This window comes from Ovis aries, chromosome 22 (assembly GCF_016772045.2).
Source record: "Ovis aries strain OAR_USU_Benz2616 breed Rambouillet chromosome 22, ARS-UI_Ramb_v3.0, whole genome shotgun sequence".
NCBI classification, from domain to species: domain Eukaryota; kingdom Metazoa; phylum Chordata; class Mammalia; order Artiodactyla; family Bovidae; genus Ovis; species Ovis aries.
This window is the reverse complement of record NC_056075.1, coordinates 37,802,719-37,822,697: the sequence shown is the minus strand read 5'-3', so window position 1 is coordinate 37,822,697 and position 19,979 is coordinate 37,802,719. Positions and strand designations below refer to the sequence as shown.

The following is a 19,979-nucleotide window of genomic DNA, read 5'->3' as shown; positions in this document are numbered from 1 at the left end:
TTGGTAAACTGGCTAGTGGAATGGATTTTATTAGAAGTCACCAGTTTGAAACTTATTTCAATTCATATTGGCAGTTTTAAGTATCAGAGTAATTCTATCTTAAAAAGGATGACCCCCTGCGCCCTGGTCCCCCCCCCCCCCAGTAATAGGCTGTCAGGTCTAGATCAAAGTGATCTTCATTATTGAGAAAATTGATTTCCTCTGCTCTTTGGGGACTTGATTATTTCCTGTCGAAGCCTTTATTGATCAACTATTTATTCAGTCAATTATTAGCTCAATTTTTATTAAGCACTGGCTGTTAATTAATTCAACATACGTTTGTTAAGCATCTGCCATACCCTAGGTACTGTGTCAGATGTTTGGACTGAAAAGATTGAGATATTGTTCCTTTCTTCAAGCAGCCTGTAGTAGAAAGGAGTAGGGAGTTCAGGGATTAAGATAGATACCCAAAATGCAGACTTAAAAAACAATTATTTATAGAGCAGCTTGAGATCACAGCAGAATTGAGCAGAAGGTACAGAGATTTCCCATATACATCCTACAGATGTATACACAGATGCAGCTTCTTCCTTTTATCAGCATTCCCCACTAGAGTGGTAAACGTTTGTTAAAATTGAGGGACCTACATTGACACATCAGAACTATACATAGTCCATGATTTACATTAGGGTTCATTCTTGGTGTGGTATATTCTGTGGCTTTTGACGAACGTGTAATGATATGCCTCCATCCTTATAGTATCATATAGAGTGTTATGCGTCCATCTTTATAGTATCATATGGAGTGTTTCCACTGCTGTAAAAATCTTTTGTGCTCTACCTATTGACTGGTCCCTCCTCCCAGACCCCTGGAAACTACTGATCTTTTTGCTGTTTCTATAGTTTTTGCCTTTTGCATAAGGTCACATAGTCAGAATCGTACAGTCTGTAGACTTTCCAAATTGGCTGCTTTGACTTAGTGACATGCATTTAAGGTTTCTCCACCTTCTTTTCCTGACTTGAGAGTTCATTTACTTATTTATTTATTTTAGCACCAAATAATATTCCATTGTCTGGATGCACCAGTTTATCCACTTAGCTACTGGAGGATATCTTGAGTGCTTCCAAGTTTTGGCAGTTAGGAATAAAGTTTCTGTAAGCATTTGTGTGCAGGTTTTTGTGTGGGCATGATTTTCAGCTTCTCTGGGTAGACACCATGGAGCGCAGTGGCTGGACTGTATGGTAAATGTTCCTGTTGCTCCACACCTTTGTCCGCCTTAGGTGGTGTCAGCGTTGCAGATTTTGGCCGTTCCAGTAGGTGTGTGATGGTATCTCATTGTTTTCATTTGTTTTTCCTCAGTAGCATATGTCAAACATCTTTTTATGCCTAATGCCATCTGTATGTCTTCTTTGATGAGATCTGTTGGAATCTTTGGCCTATTTTTAAATTGGATTATTGTTGTTGACTTTTAAGAGTTCTTTGTATATTTTGATAACAGTCCTTTATTAAATATCTTTTTCATATATCTTCTCTCAGTCTGGGACTTGACTTTTCATTCTATTAACAGTGTGTTTTGTGGGGTTTTTTTGTACAGCAGAAGTTTTAAATTTTAATTAAGTTCAACTTGTAAAATTTTTCTTTCTTCATGGGTCATGCCTTTGGTGTAGTATCTGAAAAATGATTACCATACCCAAAATCATCTACATTTTCTCTGTGTTATCTTTTAGGAGTTTTGTAATTTTGTGCTTTATATTTGGGTCTGTGATTGATTTTGAGTTAATTTTTATGAAGGATGTAAGGTCTGTGTCTAGGTTCATACACTTTACATTGGATTTAGCACTTTGTCATTAAAAAAATGTTCCATTTTAAATCTCTTAATCCTAATTTTTTGAAATAGGTAATGAAATTTTTGTTTCCTAATTAAAAATAAAATACAAAATGTAGAGCAATGTAATAGGTTGTACCTGGGTGCTGAGTGGTGGGCAGTAAGTTTGAAAAGATATAATTAAGCACAATAGGCTTTGAAAGCCAGGCTAAGAAATTTTGTTATTGTCCTGGAGGAGGTGGGAGGCCAGTGTTTTGAAAGAAGGATGATGAGGTTAGACTTGAGCTTTAGAATATCCTACCCACGCCTGTTGCATAGCTAGATGGGATGGAGGGAGGGTGGTAGAACCTGAGAGGAGGCTGTTACTGTGGTCCAGGCTGTTTTAGTGTAGGTCGTCATGTGGTCCCATGAGTAACCAGCATTGGAAATGAGTAGCAAGGAAACAATGAGATATCCACGTCCAGAAGCTGAGTGGGGAGAAGCTGGCTACTTACTGATGAGGCATTCAAGCTGAAGGCTGGAGTCAAGGGTGCCTCTGAGGCTTCACCTTTTTGTACTAGAAGAGCAAAGTCAGAGAGAACTGATAGAAGAGTCAAGGTGATGATTGGCTAGGGACAACTTTGAGGTGCAAGTAATATATACCCAGTCTGAGACTGAACAGACTTTTGTAAAGGAGGAGGTATTGTTACAAAGGATAAAGCAGTTGTGGTTGAAGATTAAAGATGTAACCATCATCAGTCCATATAGTGGTGGCAGCTGAAGTAGTGGGAAGATAAGAAATCCCCAGGGTAGAGTGGAAAAAGAAGTTTGAAAGCAGAACCTTTAGAAGTAGCTAGTGTCTTCCACTAGGGCAGAATGAGGAAGATGACAGGTAATCAAAAACATAGAAGAAAATTTAGGCAATCACAGATCTTAGAAAGAGAGAATACTCTTCATAGAGAACTGAGAGGTTAAAGAGAATGAGGCTCTTGCCATAAATAAAAATGTTTTGTTGTTAACCTTCATAAAAGCAGCGGTGAGGATGGGTGGTGACGATGTGTTTCAGGTTAGTTATAAAGGTGAGTCAGTAAAGTAACAAAGACAGCAGGAGGGGCTTGGGAGGAGTTAGAAATTGGCAAAATAAAAGTGGGGGAACAGCTGCAGGATGACGGGCTATGAGTATGCTCTGGTGAGGGGGGCGAGTAAATACAGACGGATTAGGAAACAATTGGGATGTTAGTGGGGGTCCACAAAGCAGGTCCAATAGGAGCAAGGGAGTGGGAGAATCCGAAGGTGCGGTGGATCAGACGGGATTTCGACTATGAGATCTTACTGTGGGAGACTGTATTCCAGTGTGTTGATTTGTGTTCCTTGGGAAACATGGTTAAAGGAATTCTGTTTGTGAAAATGTGCTATAAATTGGAAGGCCCCATAATAAAGTATAGTAGTATTCAAATCCCAGTCACTTCAGTTATACCATTTCAGAACTGCAGTTTGGTTTTCTTTCTTTCTCTCCTATTTTAAATTATTGAGTGAACAGTGTATGGCATTTATTGTGTATTCTTACATCAGTTAAATTCCTAGCAGGAAACAGATGACACACTCAAAGTGAATAATTGACACAAGTTGAATGAGGAGACCACATATGGAGGGCTGGCCGGGGTGAGGACACCAAGGAAGGGGTATTATAGCGGCAGGGACCTGCCGTGTCTGGAAGTGACTGCCACACAGGGGTGAAGGAACAGCTGTGGCTGTTTGTACAGAAGCTACTGGCAAAGCTGTAGTGCCATGGGCTGAGAAGGTGGTAGGTTGGGACTGGAGCGCTGAAGTAAATACTGTCTCCCCTTCTTTCTGTCCTCCAGTCTCTTGCAGGTATCTCCCAGTGATCAAGCACAACTGGAAACCAGTGGGCAAGGAGGCCCAGGTGATCAGCCATCTTGGGTGCAGAGATGGGCAGGATGGAGCGGGGAGTTCAGAGGGGACAAAGAAGTTCAGTACCTGTTAATGTTCAGCCTTTGTTCTGTCTGTAAGAATGTCTGGGTCGTGTACTTTTCTCAGTCATTCTGATTGGAAGAATGCTCAGGAATTGTGTTGGCTGCCTTGAGACCCGCCTCTCTGAGCTCCCAGTGGAACCCTGAGTGGGAGGTGCAGTTTGTGACTAAGAGCTTGGATGGTGACCTTTGGCTGTTTTTCTCTGAATCCTGACTCTGCTCCTTAGTAACCATGTTACCTTGAGCATTGTTGTTACCTTGACTTTGCCGTGCCTGTTTCCTCTTCTGTAATGTTCAGGATTAAGTGCGGTAGCATGTAAAGTGCTCACCAAGATGCCTGGTGTCATGGTTAAAGTCCAATAATATCAGTTGTGACTTGACCAGTGTCATTACTTCCTGCCCTTGCTTCTCTGTAAAGGGCATATTTTACTTTTCTTCTTTTCACACTCATTAAAGGTTTTGTATTATAATTCTCAGTTTACACCTCTCCCCCAGAACTATATCTCTCCTGCAAAGGAAGCTTCAGGTCTGCAGAGCCCCCTCTCTCAACTAGACAAGAAGATCAATATTACGGTTCCCTCCCTTGAAGAGAATTCATGTCAGGGGTTCTGCAGTAGTTAAAGTGGTACTTCCTGTACACCGTAAGGAATTAAATGGTGTTTTTAAGAAAGTTACTCTACTCCCGTTCCTCTCTTTGACCCTGCCTCCCAGACAAGCAGGATACCTCCTGAATTTTGCAGATAACTTGAATTCACTTCTTAAATACAAAATGGGTCAAGTTGTAGGCTAAAATGGACTTAGCTTTATAATTCCAGGGTAACAGATCTTGGAAAGATGTATCGTGTATGTTTTTTTAAATGCCTTCAAAAGAGCGTGAAGTGTTGTTATATGACTTCTCCTTGAAAGATATAAAATCCTAGAGTCAGGAATTTCCACAGTTTGTATTGTCTTATACTGACAAGGCAGCTAGTTAATCAGTTTTAATAGATCTTTGTTCTTCTGTGGGTTTTTTTGTCTTGATAAACTTTTTCACTGTTAACTGTATCTGCCCTTTCTTAGGTATTCTCACTCCAAAAGAGAACAAAAGGAGTTTTAAAAAGAGAAAAGGAATGACAAAGAAAAAAACTAGGTCACTGCCAAATGCCTTAGTGATTTCTGTAGTTTCATCACTTTATAAATGTTGATTTGCTTTTCTGGCTTATCTGTGGGAAGCTAGTCCATAGCAGAAATTGAAGGACAGTTTTAAGTTTCACTAATTTACTTACTCCGTGTTTATCCTAACTTCAAAGTAAATTTTTGTGACGTTCTTGAAGACACACTCATGATCCCTTGAGATATATTTGAGTACTGTTAATTAAAAATTCTTTAAAATTTGGGAATACCACAAGATAAAAAAATAAGCTTTTATTAAACTTAAAAACCCCAGAATGTTAACTTAAAGCATTTTATTAGTTTAAAATATTTTTAAAAATATGAATTTAAAAGACGTTTTCGTCAGCCTAAAGGGGCTTTAGAGTCTCCTGCTGTCACCTTGCTCTTTTAGTCCTGATCTTGAAAAATAATTTTTTTTGAATTGTGAAGTTCAAAGTTGTATAAGACCTTTTCTCTATGGGCATGTCTGTTTATTTTTACACCTGATTTAAAAAACATTTTCCTTAACCTGTCAACAACTCAGTGGAGCAGTCAGCCTGTATTCCTCAGTGTCTTGTCTGGCACGAGGATAGTAGTGCAGGGGAAAGGCATCACGAATCAGCGCCCCACGTCGATAAATGGAGACATTTTATTTCTCCCCAAGCTAATTCAGTCCAGTTCAGTTAACTCTTTTTCCCCCCTTAAGGACAGATCAGAAAAGTCAGCTGTGAATGACTGGGTTGGTCGTGTGTTTGACACGTGAGTTTGTGAATATAAAGCCGACCACAGGGGACGGGTTCTGCCTTTGGATTTCAGATAATGGCCAGTCCCAGAGCTTTGGCCTCAAGTCCCAGAGCTCTGGCCTCGGATGGCTGCCTGGGCTGCAAGTGTGGGCACCCTCAGGTTACACGCAGGTACAGTGGCGAAGACCAGGGCTCTCTGTGCTCCACACCTCCTTCCTTTCCAGTTGTGACCATTCTTGACGATTCACAGACCATTTGCTGGTTGTCTATGAGTTTCACTTTCAAATGCCAGTGGATTGTACCTACTGTTAGCTTTGTGATTTTGGTAAAATTTTTGTCCTAAATGTCTTGTTCCTTTAAAACTCTTCTTAAAATAAGTATAATATGAGCATTTCTATTTCTTAGTATAATAATGCATTCCTGAGACATGTAATGAGATCTATACAGCTGTAATACTGTTTATTCTTTAAGGATGTGATGGAATCGATGTATTCTGCCAGGCTCCTCTCTCCGTGGAATGCCCCAGGCAAGAATACTGGAGTGGGTTGCCATTCTCTTCTCCAGGGGATCTTCCTGACCCAGGGATCGAATCCTGGTCTCCTGCATTGTAGGCAGACTGTTTACCATCTTAGCTGCCAGGGAAGCCCCTGTGAAACATCTAGTAGCATTTATGAAAGATGAAATTTGTCGGAAGTGACCTACTGCTCTGTGGATCAACTCCAGGGGCCTCATGACTACCCTTCAAGGGCTCCCTCCCACCCTGCAGCCTGTGCGCCGGTCTCCTTGATGTCTTGCAGTAGCAGACGATATAGGGCCTCCCTGTGCTCTTTCTCTGGCCTGCCAAGCCTATCTTTCATGCAGTGTTAAGTCCTACTTTTTCCTGGACTTGGACTCTCCTTGGCTAATTTGCTGCGCTAGAATGCCTCCTTCCTGTAGGTGGTCTAAGAATTTAACTCGGGAGTGCCCTCTTCCGCCTGCAAGGGCACATCTCCTGAGTGCTTACTTGTGCATCTCATGCCTCATGCCCTGTGTGTTCAGGCCTCAGCAGTGTAGCTGGTGCTCACTAAGTGGATCCATGAGCAGAAAACAGGGCTAGGCCTGTGTCACTTCCACCACTCACCTCCTGTACCACCTCCCAGAAGCTGCCTAACCTCTCTGTGACTCATTTCCTTCTTTAGAAAATGAAGATCATGCCTACCTTAAGGGTTATGAAGATGAGATGAGTTAATTTTGGTTGAAGTGCTTATTAGCACAGTGTCTGGCGCAGTATAAGCGATATGCAAATATTCATTCAATAAATTAATTTACTGAACATGTGCTGTCTGCTAGCCATGGTGCTGTTTTACCTGGGATCATCTCATTTGATCTTCCCAGGAGTCCTACATGGGACTGTTAGCATTCCTCCTGTTAGCATTCCCGTTTCACCGATGAGGGAACCCAGACACACTCGAAGGCAAGGGTGTAGAGCGAAGAAGCAGGATTTGAGTTCACACCACCACCTCTCTGCCTGCAACCACTGCGGTGTGCTGTCAGCCCATCAGTTATGTCCTCGAGAGTATCACAGTCGAATGGAGAAAGCCACCGTAGAATGTGTTTCTTGACCTGTTAGAGAACAGCACACTGAGATAATGGGCAAGGAGGAAGAGTCCTATAGTCCCTGGTGTTGACCTCCTTGGACCAAAAGCCAGGGAGGATGGGAACCGCGCATGGTATCAGCTGCTCCCGAGGCACTGTAGGCCTAGGGGTACCCCATGATGATGTATTTTGGATTTGTTTTTGTTTTCTTCTAAGCCACTTTTTTGTCAGACTTTTGCGGCTTTGCCGGTGCAGTGACTAGTCTGGGACCACACAGAACACCATAAAGACAGTGAGGTACTGGGAGTGAGAAAATGTGTCAGCCAAACTGGCCTGTAAATGGTGCATCGTTGGTATTTAAAATATGTCTCAATCTTCCCTACCATGTCACCAGGCCCTACTGAGATGCCAGATTTATCCACAGGAGTTCTAGGCGGAATAGTTCAACAACCAGTTCTGGTAGCTACTACCACAAACCTTTAGTCATAACAAATGAAACCTTGGATGTATGGGAAACTCTCTCAAGGTGGTCATACGTGCACACATACCCTGTGGATTTACAGCTTGGGACATACACTTGTGAAAATAGGTATTTTTCAGTGTCCAGACTTTTCATGCATGCAGTCAAAAGTTTCAAAGTGAATTTCTTCAAAGGATTCCAGTTACTTGCACAGATAACAACAAAAAATATATATATATGTATATCTTTTACAGTGAAGTCTTTTTGAGGGGGCTGTGGGGATTAAAAAGGTTCCTAGGACATTAATGCTTTGTAGAGGTTCTGATGGCTAATAGTCGTTAAGTGCTGGGTAAAAATTAAACTTGAATAGCAACGATGAAATATTTACTCAGCAGATGGCTTTGAAGTTTAGCTTCTTTTTGGTTGCAGTCCACTTCCTAATGGACATGTGTTAAAGAGGAAAATGATTATAACATTCAGCTGTGATGTTTTTGTCCTCTGCATGGAAGAAATCCATTTTGTTTTGGTCCATTTGGGTATTTAAATTTTGAAGACCAGCTACTTAGAAATCCATTAATGACAGAAATGGTTCACACAGCTCTGAATTCATTCTCCTTGATAGGAAAATGTTTAAAGGTTAATTTTTCTAACACCTATAGGAATAATTGTTTTACAAGATGGCTTCAACTCTTTCATTCTACACGCTTCCCACCCTAAATTTATTTAATCCTCCTTAGTTTTATCTCAGAAGGCCTAAGGGGTGTGTGTGTGTGTGTGTGTGTGTGTGTGTGTGTGTGTTAAATGAACAATAATATTACAAACTTTAATTTTATAAAGTAGCTGACTAGGTAAATTTGTTTATATTTAAACATATTTAGAAACGACGTATTTAAAGATACAATTCTTTAATTCTAGTATTAACTGAAGGGTTTTCCCTCAGAGTTTAAAAGTATAGAATGTTGCATAAATCTTGTTTTTCTTTTACATCCTGGATTAAATGTCAGTCACCCAGGTGGTGTAGGAGTTTAGAAATTGTTGTTCAACATTGGTTGAAATGTTCTGCTTTTATGTTTCCTCCCGCGTGGACTGTGATAAGCTTTTAACATTTATGCTTGTCTTTTATTGCTCAGTTTTCATGTGAATCCGACAAGTCATGAGGACCTCAGGAAGATTCCGGTAAGTTGTATCGACAGTTCGAGAATTACCAAAAACCAAGCCGCACGCTGTGTGTCTGCGGCACATTCTTAAAAAGGCCTCTATCTCCGTGAATCCCTCCATTACCTACAAGTTATGGTCTAGTGTAGTAATCTGCAGAGAAAGAAGAAATACAAAATATACCATAGGGTATGACTTAAGTATGATCTATGGAAGTATAAGCAAACAGTTTTAGTTAGAATTGAAATTCATTTAGAATATACAGATTTTGTTTGCAGGTTCTTTAAATATGAATAAGAAAGCTGTATGTCAAAGTCAGCATTATAATAGTTAGGAAATAAGAGCATGTGGAGAAAACTAGCATTTTCTTGTTGTTGTTGTTGTTGTGACGAAGATTGAAGGAAAAATAAAACTGCTTGTTAATATTTAACAATAGGAAACACTTCCTGGCAAGAGATCCATTTAACCAGGAAAGTGTGTTTGAAAGAACCTGTAGGACATTTACCTTCTAAGTCAGAATGAAACCAAATATGTTAACAGATTTGGTAGCAACCTGCTAAATTAACTTGCATATTTTGCAAGGACTATTCAGATATTTTAACTTCATTTCATTGTTATTTCAAGTTCAGTTTTCTGTCTCTGTTCAGAGGTTCAGTAACATCTTCAATCAATTCTAAATACCATATTAAACCTAGAGAATAAGTTACTTTATAAAATATGGGCACATGTCTTGGTAGGAAACTACATTCTCACTGAGTAACAGAAATAGAGCCTTTATTCCTAGAGGCTGGTGGTTGCTGTTTGAACCATCTGTCCTTAATGTGTGTGATCCAGATGTATAATAAGAATTTTTCAAAGCAGTAACATATCACAATTTTCTGTGATGTGATAGGCCTAGAAGAAACCATGGTGTTGTGTAAACCACTCTAAACAGAGTTGTCTTTAAAATGGTAGGAAACATTATAGAAGCAGAGGACTTTGTACTGTGTTTTCACTGTTTTATGTAAATGATTTGTACGTTTTGATGTTTCATAAATACTCAAGTCTTTATATTATGGCACTCTGGCAAGAAATGTCAGAATATATGAAGTCAGCCTTTGATCAGATAGTAAAATGAATTCTATCAGGCAGTTACTTAATCTCAAACAAAATGCAACATCAAAAAATCGATTTAATGTGCAGCTATTGTTTATTAAGTAACCTTAATTACAACTTCTGTGTGCTTGTAAATGTACTTTTCCAAATCTTGTAATTTACTGCTGCAAAAGCATCCTTAGAATTCTTTAAAGAAATAAAATGTGAAAATTGTTTTAGTTAAGGGATTTAAAGGTGATAAAAGAATCCTTGATGTGTGATTATTTTTCTCTGGAATACTAACTATTCTAAATGACAGTTAAAGGATTACTAGGTGTTGTTAATTTACTGCAAGATACAATTAAGAGGAGAAAGCTCATCCTCCTACTGATCGTTATTGAAAAAAAGTATTTGAACAAGTTTTATGTTGAAGATTATAAGATGTTTGAAGTAATTTACATTAAGTTCTCCAATAATAGCCATGCACTAAGTTATATTTTCTCCTCCTTCTGGACGTAGTATTTTGTAATTAAGTTTGTATGTCTTATATGCTAGTGCCAACACCTGTCTGTGAAAGCACAGTGTTTAAACAGGAGCAGTAGCCAGTTGAAAGGGCAGTGTGAGCTCTTTAAGGCCTAATTAAGAACTGAAAGGGAGATGAAGAGAGTAGGACAAAAGATGTGAAAGTAGCTGAGATGATATTCCCAGAGCAAAGTTGCTCATTAGAACAATAATGAGATGATCAGAGAATGCCAAGCCTTCATCTTATCTCTCTCTCTCTCCTCTGGTTGCTTTGGATGTCAGTTAGTACCCCACCAATATTTGGTTACCAGGACAACCTTTCTTTAAATCTTCAGTTATTTTGAGTCTTGATAATTTGCTTTTGTTGAAATTTAAATATTGTAAAAAATATACATTTCCTAGTTTAAAAGGCTAGACTATGAGTAAAGTAAAAATAAATCACTAGTAATTCTCAAAGTCGTTTGCACAAGTTATTTAAAATTCTAGTTAGAAAGCTTCGTGTAGTAATTCTTTTCTCTCACCCAATACTTATTTTCGTATCTCTGTGTATGGAAATTTTTAACAGAGGTCGGGTAGTAATAAAAAAGATTGGTTATGAAAGAGGAATAGAGGAGAAAAATTTACATTAAATTTCAATATAAGAAGACATCTTAAAAACATATGTGCCATCTATATGGAGTGCTAGAGGAAAAATATTGAGTACTTAGGAGGCCTGTGTTTAGTTATTTGACTCTTTACCAGTTTGGAGATTTCTCAATTTTAGCTTTTCCAAAAATAGTATTGAAAATGTCTTTTGAAAAAATAATTCATTTTTATATTTGCCTGAGAGTTATTAAGCAAAATAATTTTTGAAACGAGAAAATATTTTTTATTTCCTGTCGTATGTATTAATCTTTGTTTAATTTGGAATTTATAAAAAACATAGTTGTATTTATTAAGTTTAGTCAGTTAAGAATCTTATGCTTAAAATTAGGTTTACATGATTTTCAAATACGAGATAAATCAGGAGCTAGGCATAAAACTGTTTTTAATTATTTTTTATTGTTTTCCAGAACATAGTTTATAGTATGTGTGTTTCTAAGATTTTTCTTTTTTTGGCATAGAAACTTGATAAAGAAATTTGGGGTAACATTTTCACATAAAAGGACAAATGGAAAATTTATTGAAAAGCTCAGAAGTGTATTTCCAAGAAATCTATTTCCCCATAATTATTAGATGATTGTGAAGAGAAAAATATGCCAGTTAGTGGATTTGTATATTCTAGATTATGGCTATAAAGTATTGAACAATATTGTGGGATAATAATTGATTATTTTGAGAGATTAAATTTTAGATTGACTTGTATCGTGGCATGATTTAAGCTACTTATGTCAAAATAAAAGAATTTTCTGATATTTTTAATCCCCATTTTAGAGAAATGTTAAAAATTAAGCTACATTCTCTGGTAGTGCTGGTATAGTGTTAAATGTAACAATATAAATGATTTTCTAAGTGTATATTATCACTTAATTAATTTGGAGAAATCAGTTCATAAATGTATAATTTCATTAAGAGAGTCTCAATCTCACACTATTATTATGTTAAATTAAGAAGAAAAGTAAAACAATCAATTGATAATGAATCTCATTTAGTTTAATTTCATTAATCCCTGCAGTTCTCAGAAGAACTGCTATTTTTCAGTAAATGTTGTATTACAAAAATGAAATCACATTAGTTGAACATTATTATTTTTTTTTAATGCAGTTTAGAAAAATCACTTTGTAGACCAGGAGATATTAGAGTTGAAAGGGAAGTTGGAGAACATCTCATTTATGAGAGAAGGAAAAGTGAGACCTATGTGGGTTTCTGTCTCAAATTTGTACAGAATTATTTTGGTTAAAGTAAGAGAGTAGCTTATTTTCAATTAATGTTTTAAATATACTTACCTATACGGTATTTCTTACCTTTTTTTTTTTTTCCGGAAACATGCTTAGTGTAATAAATGTCAATAAGAATGTGTTTAGAAAATTATAACTTTTATATCTCTAGACTACTTACGAGCAATTAGATAAACTTATAAGTATGTGTGTGTACTTACTCTAACAAAAGGTTAATTGCTCTGAAAGAGAGGAAACCGCAAAGTAGACCAGCGTATCTCCAGAATTGTCCTTTAGTTGTAGTAAAACAGTATTTTGAAATGTTTGTGGGACAAAGATAGCACAGCTCATAAAGTTGTATCTGTGCCAGATTCTAATGGCAAAATACATTATTTTTAATGTCTAACAATTTAAATTTACTTCCTCTTAGCATCCTTTCTATTCTGTTAACCTAGTAGAGGCTCTTATTAACTTTTGTCTGTACTATTAAGTGGGGGCTTCTTAGGTGGCACAGTGTTATCCACCTGCCAATGCAGGAGACTCGAGTTCAATCCCTGGCTTGGGAAGATCCCCTAGGTTAGGAAAATGGCAACCCACTCCAGTATTCTTGCCTGGAATATTCCATGGACAGAGGAGCCTGGCGGGCTACAATCCATGGGGTCACAAAGAATCAGACACAACTGAGGATGTGGGTACCACATACTATTAAATAACTTTGTAACTAATATTGGTTCCTCCAAATGGTCTTTCCCACTGCTGTACCATTTTGCTAGAACTTAGCTTTACTTACCTTTCCTTTCTTCTAAAACCTTCAGTAGGCTCTGTTTCCCATAGCACTAAGTCTGATAGCGTTAGACATCCTTGATGGCCTGTTTGGAACCCAGCGCTTCAGCCTCTCTCTCTCTGTGCCCTGTCCTGAACCTTCTTTCCCAGCCATACTCTGTTGATCACTGTTATTGACCACTGGGCCTTGAACTTTGTTTCTTCCTTTGAATAAGCAGAGCCCACTGCTTGAGATTCCCGTACACATTTGTACCTTCCAGAATCTTTGAAGGTCTAGTGCAAGCTATGTCTTCTCTAAAACACCTTAGGGATTTTGTGGCTTGGAGAAGTTTTCAGCCCAGAAAATGTTTTTGCCTTTATCCTAGCTAGAGAAGGGAGTGTGCTTGGCTAGCACAAACATACTGGTATCTGTGTTCTTGCTTATCCCTTTGATACTGCACAGTCACAGGGTCTGGGGGAGAAGGGGATGAAAAGTTACACTTTGACTTTATTGATGAAAACTCCTGGATGCATAGCAAATTAAAATAGATCCTAAAAAATGAATACAAATTTAATTTCTATGACAAGAAAAAAAAAAGACCTATCTATATTTATCAGTCCTGGTTCTCAGTCCTCTACTGAATACATTAGGTAGGTAGTCCTTAAGAGCAAGGTCCGTTTCCTCAGGATTTTAGTGTATTTTCTTTAAAGCCCAAAGGAAATGTTTGGAAAGAAAGTGATGAACACCAATTCCAGTTGTTGAATGTAGTGATGGAAGTATATATAAAATGCCATTAAGATTGCTACTTTACATTTTGCATAATGAAAAATCTCAGTATTACACACTTTAAATAGATGATGATACAGTGCTTTTTTGATGAAATTCCTGAGAAATATTTTCTATTAGGATGCTTTATAATAAACATTAATCATTGCCTTTTTGGCTTATGTTTTGCCTTTGTGTTAAAATAATTTTTAGCAACAGAATAAGATTAAACAAAATAAATGAAGTGGGAGACAATGCAGATATACTAATCTTGTTAGCATGATAGTAGTGGAACTCTTGAGTTTCCTGACAACCAGGGCAAAAAGGGAAATAAATTATACAGGTATTAGCACTAGGAGGAGAAAAATAGACTCATTTCCCAGAGGAGGAAAAGGTCTGTTTGCCTATAAGTTAAAATAGTAGTTATTCCTGTGGAGCTTCTTGAAAGGATTGCCCATGGATTTATTATATACTATTATTACATAATATTATTATATAATAGTATATAGTAGTTCTGAATGCCAGCAACATTTCATAACAAATATCTGAAGCAGACTTGATAATGCTGTGTCTTATAACCATCTTCAATAAAGAGGCAGACGTACAACATTAAACTCTAGTTTGATGGAAGCAGTTCCATGAGAACTAAATTAATGTCCAAAGGTCTAGTTTTCAATAGCTTATATTTCCTACAGTTGATTCCTACAGATCTTTTGGTTTCGTCTTCTTAAATTATATTTATTATAGAAGATTTGATCTGTTAATCTAATCTTAAATTATATGGTCAATTTCTTAACACTAGGATATTTGCACACAGTGTAAAAAGTGGTTTTAGAAGAATTTAGAGTTGTAATCAAGGCGTGGGTACATCTGCTCTAGTCCTTTCCTGAGAACTGGCTGCTGCTAAGTCACTTCAGTCGTGTCTAACTCTGTGCGACCCCATAGACGGCAGCCCACCAGGCTCCCCCGTCGCTGGGATTCTCCAGGCAAGAACACTGGAGTGGGTTGCCATTTACTTCTCCAATGCATGAAAGTGAAAAGTCAAAGTGAAGTCGCCCAGTCGTGTCCGACTCTTCAAGACCCCATAGACTGCAGCCTACCAGGCTCCTCCGTCCATGGGATTTCCCAGTCAAGAGTACTGGAGTGGGGGTGTCATTGCCTTCTCCGGAGAACTGGCTAGCCACGCTGTGAACTGTCGAATGGGTTCTCGCCAAGGATAGGGATGAGTGTTGAAAAAAGTTGAAGTTCAAAATAGTTCATCATCTGCCCCCAATGCTCTATTGAAGTGACCGTCTTCATCCTATTCTAGGAGAGCAACCCCTTTGACGCCACTGCAGGCTATCGCAGTCTGACCTACGAGGAGGTACTGCAGGAGCTGGTGAAGCACAAGGAGCTCCTGAGGAGGAAGGACTCGCACATCCGGGAGCTGGAGGACTACATCGACAACCTCCTGGTCAGGGTGATGGAGGAGACGCCCAGTATTCTCAGAGTGCCCTACGAGCCGTCCAGGAAAGCTGGGAAATTCTCCAATACTTAACAAGCCGGTGGTACTGCATTTATAATCAGGGGCGGGGCGGGGGTGGGGAGGGAAGGAGAAAGAAAGGACGAAAGGATGAGAAATAGAAGAAAAGCTTGGTACTGAAAAAGAGACCACGCTATCAGGTTTCATTACGTACTCTCCTTCATTGTGAAAAATCGTTTCACCTGTAAATATTAGCAGGGACTATCAAGAGTGACCTTTGAAGTGAGCTCAATAATTTAAACCTTAAAAAAAAAAAATAAATAATTTAAACCTTTAAAGTGAAAATGGGCCAGATTCTCGTGAATAAGCCGTTCCTTAGGATTCACTTAGGTGCTGGTGCTGGCCCACTAATCTCCCTTAGGCCTAGAAGTATCTTCAGAAGTACATGACGTATTCCTCAGGAACAGGTTTCTCGTAAAGCAAAATTGAAACTGTGGTTGGTTTCTCAGAAGTCAATTTATAGACATTTAGGTGCAGGAGTACTGATCATTATAAACACTACTAAAAAAAAAAGGTTCATATTTTATATATATATATACATGTGTACATGAATATCTAGATGTTCATGTATCTTTGTATGTAAAATATGTGCATATACCTCATATATACGTGTGTTTTTAGAACATTTAAAAACAACTGGTTGCCTCTAAAATGATAGGATACCAATTAGGGTTTCTTAATCTGGAAATATATGTGTGCTCTATCGATGCAAAACAAATCAGCGTTGCTATTAATACTCTAAATGGTTTGTTATAGAGAAGCTGCTTCAAATCACTCTTGACTAGATGAACCTTGGTTTCAAAATAAGCTGCTACTATATATTATTCTACCATCAGATCCTTTCTCTTTTTCCAAAGTAATGACCCAAAGTCCCTTTTTAAAGAATGATGTGTTTTAGGAAACTTCATTAACTTCACAACAGCATGAGTTTTTTTAATTAGTTTTTTGTCTTAATATCTGAGCTTTGTTTAAGCTTTAAGCAGAAGATAAGCAAATATGATTTGTTTTGTTGAGATTTTGAATGTCTTTAAAATACTAGCAAAGAAAATACTAGGAAGTTATTTCCGAAGATAATTTAGGGGGGAGTAGGTGATCATTCTGATGCCTGGTAACCCAGAGCAATGAGCAAATTCTAGGAATGATGAATTAGGCTTGGTTTCAAGTTTCATAAATAATGGAACAGATGGTTGCATTTGGGTTCTGAACCACAATAAGATTTACTAAAGGAGGGGTGAGTTCTTAGATCTTGACTAGGATGACAATTTATATTGTTCTGCATACTCAAAACCCTTTAAAAATAAATCAGTATCACAAAACTGTATGTCAACTTTTTTTAAAGTCTGCTCCCCCAAAATGTTGACTGCTTTCATGAATTTTCTTTATATATTTGTACAAAATTAGTCTTTAAAGTGGAAAAATAGTGATATTTTATATTACTAATCGTCTGCTGCTCATTTTTTAACTTTAAAAGTCTGAAATACATACTGTGTAATACTGAAATCTGTTTCTTCTAAAGGAAATTTGCAATGAAAAGTTCACCTGTATATAGAGACATATATTCCCCAATCTTTTACCAAATACATTTTTGTCTTAATATTTGTCTCTACTAAGACTTCATTGAGAGTTAAATAACAAAGCACATGTAATTGCTCAGTTTAATATTTTAAATCAGATAATTGGCCAAGTTTATATTCATAAGCTAAAATTCCTTATTATTTGCATTTTTCTGAGTTGCGTTGTTTTCCTATGAGAGCACAAATTTTGAAATTCTGAAAAAAAATCCCAAATGTTAATACAAAAAATTTTTAATATGAGGAAATAGAGAAGGAAAAATAGCTCTTGCCAACTTTTTCCTTCACTTCTAAATTTCTGTAGTAAATGTCACTCACAGTCTGGTGTAAAATTTTATTTTCTCATTTGAGGTCTTAGTAGTTCTTATTTTTTAACATTGTGCCATTTTTAGTTAACATTTGTTAAATGTTGCACAATTCTTAGTTTTTCTATTAGTATAATTGAGGCTCTTCTCACACTTTTAAAAGTATTAGAATCCATGTGTTTTCAGTATTATAACATTATCTGCAGATATTTTAATATGCTTTGGCCAAATTTACTTTCTATAGAATGACCTACGATACCAGTGTTGTACTTGGGGATATGTTTTATATAAACAAAGCTCATGAAAAAGTATGATTCAGGGACTATTTTTTTAATGAGGAAATTCATTTTTAAGGAGAGAATCTTGGCCTGTGTGAAAACTGTTAAGGATTAGACTTATCCTTGGTGAATGATTTGGCTATAACTGCATCAATATTTTTATCTTTTATTCTGAGACAAGAACTGTATTGAAAACTGAATCTGCGTTTATCACTGCCTGAAATGTTCTTTTCTGATGTTTATGAACTTTCTTTCTTTCATGACCTAGAGTCAGACTTACTCTGTATTTTCATAATCAATTCGTCAATATAATGAACTAAAAATGAAAAGTAAAAATGAGTTCCTAAGTAAACATACCAGTGTTTCCTGTGTTTGTGAGTGGAAGTGCAAGTGGAGTAGTATTAATTTCTAGCATTGTAGAAAAAAGGCCAAAGGATCACATTGGTTTATTTTTCCAAACTGTAACTTTTAAGTATTATAATGGTATGTTTTTTTAGTAAGTTAGACATGGAAATAAAACATATATACTCATTAATGCACAGCACAATAGACTTACAGAGATTACTTCTGCTTTTATGCTTAAAAAAGGCATGCTCAAAAATATTTCCACAAAAAAGAGGATTTTTAAAAATTGGTTTGTGATAGTCTCAAACCTGTCTTAAGCTAACACAGTTCTGTTATGTAATTAAAAATGCCTCTGCTAATATTTTTTAAATAGTGTAGTTATACAACCAGCTCCCCTCCAAATTCTAAAATTCAGCTTCAAAGTATTGAACGTACACTCCTACCACTTAGGCTTCAGGTTCAGTTATTGAATACCAGGGAGTAAATGTTAGAATTGTATATAAAATAACATGTCACCCATTGACAACTCTTTTAAGTATTGCTTTTTGCTGCTGTATTCTGCATTGAGCCTAGTTCTGCCATCCTCCCATGAATGTAGTATTATCCATAGATTGTACATAACTATGTCTGTTGCTTTTAACAGCAAATGAAGATTTTGTTGTAATTTTCCAGCTGTGAAAATGTTGCCCTGTATTTAAAGGGGTTTCATGAATGGAAACCTAAAGTAAAACTCAGCTCGTTAGTGGCAGACTTGCTTTCTTCTCATCCTTCACCAACTCCTCCACCCTCGTAAGAGTGCTTATTCTTCAGCAAAGAGCGCTCAAAAAAAAAAAAAAAAAAATTGCTGCCTTTAATATATCTATTGTTAACACTAGAGCTTTTATTTTCCTCTGTTGCTTTTTAGAAAAAGCAGCCTACCCTGGATTTGCAAAACAAGGTGAAACTTTCTGATGTCTGTGTGCTCATATGTCTTATAGATACGGTTGGTGTCATTCGTGTGTGTAAGTGAAATACGAAGCATGCTCATTTCCTCAATCTCTTTGAAGTAAAAGGAAAAGGATCGCAGTGCTGCTGGCTCATGATTGTAGTTGGAAGGGTCTGTCAGCCCACACTGAAAGCCCCCATTTTCACAGATTTATAACTTTAATAACCCAGATGCACTTATTGGAAGTATTTAATATGCAATAGGTAGCACCTTAACTAATTAATCTGCATATGAAGGGTTTTCTGATGTATTTAATAAGAAGTGTAGAAGCTCTTCAAGCATTAAACTAGAGTTGACATTTTATTTCATTTATTTTCCATGTCAAAAAATCCACTCTTATAATGGAACTGAAGTCTGTAACAAATGATACATTGGGCTTATAATCTTAAGTCTTCTAGGGGGTTTGTATTTTGAGGTACAAAAAAATGCTGCAGATCTAGAAATGTATATATTTAGCAGGTATTTGAAAGATACAAGCATTATTTATAACTGAGGAGTATTAAAATTACTAAGGAAAATGCTCTAGTAACTTGTATACATTTTTGCAGGTACAAACTCAAAAGTATGTAAGCATTACATAATGTGACCGTTGTGTAATTTATGTAATCTGATGCATGAATCAGAATTTTTATATATGATTATTGGTTTATTGTAGTTGATTAAAGTGTTTAATCTTGATCTGGTTGTCATAATGTCTTATTGTAGATAGCGCAGCATGAATATGCATTTGTCCATGAGCCCTCCTTGTCTTCTGAAAATGCAGTACTTAGATGCCTTATCATTTGATGTGTTGCAGCAAGGATTCTATAATACCTGCAGACTCATTTCACTATGAAAATAGTTTTGAAAAGTCATTGAGAGAGTGGCTTATACCTCAGCATAGACACTGTTTAGCAGCCCTTCATATATAAATACATCATCCCCTCACAGGGACAGAAGCTAACAATTTGGTGGAAAATTACATCTTAAGTGTTTGTATAGAATCTGAGACCTGTACTGAGTGCCTTCTCTTTATGCATTATCTCATTATTCTTCACAACAGCCTTCTAAGGTAAGGACTGTACAAGCTTTCAGAGGAAATCGGAGACAATTTACAGAATATCTACTTCTGGAACTCAACAGTAGACCCCATCCCATAGCACTTCTCACCACTGT

At 37.1% G+C, this 19,979-nt stretch overlaps 1 protein-coding gene across 4 annotated transcripts in view; it reads left to right on the top strand.

Moving 5' to 3' along the window:
- The window catches only part of RAB11FIP2 (RAB11 family interacting protein 2), a 43,645-nt gene extending 24,143 nt beyond the window's left edge, over positions 1-19,502 (top strand). For 2 of the 4 annotated variants that reach the window (XM_004020222.6, XM_027960509.3), the window contains 2 exons: positions 8,814-8,859; positions 15,128-19,502. In XM_004020222.6, coding sequence (XP_004020271.1) covers positions 8,814-8,859; positions 15,128-15,355 — 274 coding nt within the window. In that variant the 3' untranslated portion in view covers positions 15,356-19,502. Of the gene's footprint in view, positions 1-3,645; positions 3,708-8,813; positions 8,860-15,127 lie in introns of all 4 variants that reach the window. The other 2 variants (XM_027960510.3, XM_042238914.2) reach the window with 2 other exon arrangements.
- The last annotated feature ends 477 nt before the right edge of the window (positions 19,503-19,979 follow it).